At 51.1% G+C, this 3,287-nt stretch overlaps 1 protein-coding gene across 1 annotated transcript; it reads right to left on the minus strand.

Moving 5' to 3' along the window:
- Positions 1 to 671: 671 nt before the first annotated feature.
- Positions 672 to 1,607, minus strand: LOC120404238 (olfactory receptor 52R1-like; the record flags this gene model as incomplete). The annotated part of the gene is made up of 1 exon (XM_039536372.1): positions 672 to 1,607. A coding segment is annotated over exon 1 (936 nt), but the record flags the coding sequence as incomplete, so codon positions are not given.
- Positions 1,608 to 3,287: the final 1,680 nt, after the last annotated feature.

Genomic DNA, 3,287 nt, shown 5'->3' on the forward strand with positions numbered 1-3,287 from the left:
ACAGTCTCACCCGGCTGCAACACAACCCTGCTACCAACCCTCAGCTGCTCTTATAGGATTTCCTAGCTTCCCTCTCCACTCCCCATTGGTCTGTCAGTCCAGCACTGTGTCCTCACTGCACTCACTGCAGGCTCCTTGTCAGGCTGCAGCAGCTCCCGTCCCAGCCCCAGAGCAGAGGGAGCCCAGCCGGGGGGCAGGGGTGGAGGGAGGTGGAGATAATCCAGAAAATGCCGGGTTGGGGAGGTGAGGAGCAAGCAACAGGGGTGGCACTTTGGAGGAAGAGGCAGAAGTGAGGCGGGACCTGGAGGAAGAGGTGGAGAAGAGAGTGGGGCCTTGACGGAATCGGTGGGAGAGTGGGAGGGGCCTTGTGGAAAGGTGTGGGGCAGGGGGCAAGGCCTTGAGGAATAGGTGGGGCAGGGCACAAGGTCTCGGGTGTCCAGTTACCAGCAGTTAGAAAGGTGACAACCTAGGGAGTTAATGAGCTGTACCCAGACTGAGTCCTCGGTTTGTCATGCAGATGCAGCAGAGTAAGGCCAGTAAACGATTTAATGTCCTTTTGACTGTGCAGTTAGTGTTTCAGGGGAGAGGGACCAGCACCATGTCACCAGCCAGCTCTGAACGGAAACTGAATCTCAGAGCCAGAGCACCAGGAGAAAACTTTAGGCCTCTTTATGAGTAAAGAGCCGGAGCAGCCTGTCCCGGATCTGTTTGGTCCTCACCCCGTAGATGATGGGGTTTAGCATGGGGGGAATAAAGAGGTACACATTGGGAAAGAGAACTTGGAAATGCAGGGGCACATTCTGGGCAAATCTATACATGAGAGAGAAGATGAGACCTGGGATATAAAAGGCTAAAATGACAAAGACGTGGGAGCCGCAGGTCCCAAAAGCCTTGAACCGGGCATCGTTTGTGGGGAGGCTGAAGATGACCCTGAGGATCTGGACATAGGTCATGGCAATAAAAATTGCATCCAGACCCAACACACAGAATAGTACAAAGAGGCCATAGTAACTATTGACACGGGTGTCAGCGCAGGCCAACTTCACCACAGCTATATGTGCGCAGTACGACTGGGGGATGATGTTGGTTCTGCAATATGGCCATTGCCTCACCAGGAAGGGATAGGGCAGTATGATCATGCCGCCACGCAGCACTATGGCCATGATGGCCTTGGCCACCACGGGATTTGTCAGGATGATGGAATGTCTCAGGGGATGGCAGATGGCCACGTAGCGGTCAAAACCCATGGCCACAAAGATGCCAGACTCTATCACTGAGACGCAATGAACGAAGTACATCTGGGTGAGGCAGGCACTGAAATCGATGTCCCTGAAGTTGAACCAGAAAATGCTCAGCATTTTGGGCATGGTGGACATGCACAGGACCAGGTCGGTGACAGCCAGCATGCAGAGGAAATAGTACATGGGAACATGGAGGCTCGGCTCCCTCTTCACAATGAACAGGATGGTGAAGTTCCCCAAGATGGCTGTGGCATACATGGTGCAGAATGGGATGGAGATCCAGATGTGGGCTGCCTCCAGGCCAGGAATGCCCAGTAGGATGAAGGTGGAGGGGTTGGTGATGTAGGTTGTGTTGGAATCTGACATGGAGTAGGGGAGAAGGTGTTCAACTCTGAGGCAGACGGTGTCTCCTGCATGTACCGTATGTTCCACTGACTTCCTGTATGTGCCCAGGCTGACGGTCACAGTACAAACACCTGTATGGAAACACAATATTAATCTGAGACACTACATGCACTATTGGAGGCTGTTCTTATGGGTGAAGCAGATTGGTCACTCCTCACACACTGAAAAATGAAATTTTCGTTTTTTAGATAAATGAATTATGATGACATGACACTACTAATCAGAATTCCGTATTTTATGGTCCTCCCTTCCTCAATAATTCTTACACATTGTGGCATGGGAAACCTTAATAGACACCAGCAGGAAACATGATGGTGGATACTGTTTAACCATCATTGTTCCTAAGGCCTTCTCTACACGGCCAAGTTTTTTCATGAAAAAGCAACTTTTGGTGAAGAAACAGTGGCAGTGTCCATACTGCAAATCCACTTTCTATGATGGAACTCCTCTGTTTCAGTGACATCATAAAACCACCTTGACAAGAGTTGTAAGGTTTTTTTAGACAAAAAGTTTTGTCGCTGCTGTGCCAGTGTAGACACTTGCGCTTGAAAGTGTCTCACAATGCCCATCCTGACCCCTGTTGTCAGCAGTTTCAACTCCTCTGCCCTGCACCAAGGTAAACACCCTCTGCCCCTCCCCATTTAAAGGCCCGGGAATTTTGAAATTCCCCTTCCTCTTTGGCGTGGAGACTTCACACTGCCTGTTCTCAGGAGACCATTGCGGCTCCACGAAGCAAATGCTCTCCTGCTTGGGCCACTGCGGAGCTGCCGGATCTGCTCAGTATTTGGGGAGAGGAGGCTGTGCGGTCCCAGTTGTGCTCAAGCTATAGGAATGTCGATACCAATGGGCAGGTTTCATGCCGCGTGTAAGAAAAGAGCTGTGACTAGAACACACTGCAGTGCACGGGAAAGGTGAAGGAGATGAGTGCCACGTACCAGGAATGCCGTGTACTAGAAGGCAATGGAGGCAAAAGATTACTCCAGTGCTGCTTCCCAGACATGCCATTTTTATAAGGAATTGGACGCTATCCTCATCTGTGACACCACCTCCATAGCCAGGAGCCCTGTGGATATTTTTGTGGGTCTCGAGACGATGGAAATTGGACTCAACCCACAGGAGAAAATCACTGATAAAGAGATGGAGTCATTAGAAGATGTGGAGCCCATGCTGGATTCGCCCAGTGCTTTGTCCTGTCAGGAGCTTTTCTCCACTCCAGAGGTGTGCAGCCAGTCTGGGCAGTCGCAATCAGGTGAGCCAGAAGCAGGAAAATAGACCCCTGAAGTATGGAGGTTGGTTGAGGGCAGAGAAATGTACAAGGCTGGCTGAGTTTCTGTGTGCTGGGCATTTCCCTGTACAGCTAGGCAGTGAGGGGGGCAGGCTGCCGATGCACACGGAGATTTAACAGGATTCCTCCAGGGACATTTCAAGTAACTTTCTGGCAGGTACTCAGCAATCCTGTGCTGAGGGTCCTTGGCAGAGCTGCTTTCTTCCTTCCAGCATTGAGTGACACTTTCCCACCCCATTCTGCAATTACTTGGGGAAGAATAGGTGAGCAGCATAGGGACCGGGCTGGAAGCTGCAAGCATGTACTAGATGAAACATTGCTTCATTGCTTCCCCTCAGGAGAGAGATATCGGCCAC

Source organism: Mauremys reevesii, linkage group 1, assembly GCF_016161935.1.
Source record: "Mauremys reevesii isolate NIE-2019 linkage group 1, ASM1616193v1, whole genome shotgun sequence".
Classification (NCBI taxonomy): Eukaryota; Metazoa; Chordata; order Testudines; family Geoemydidae; genus Mauremys; species Mauremys reevesii.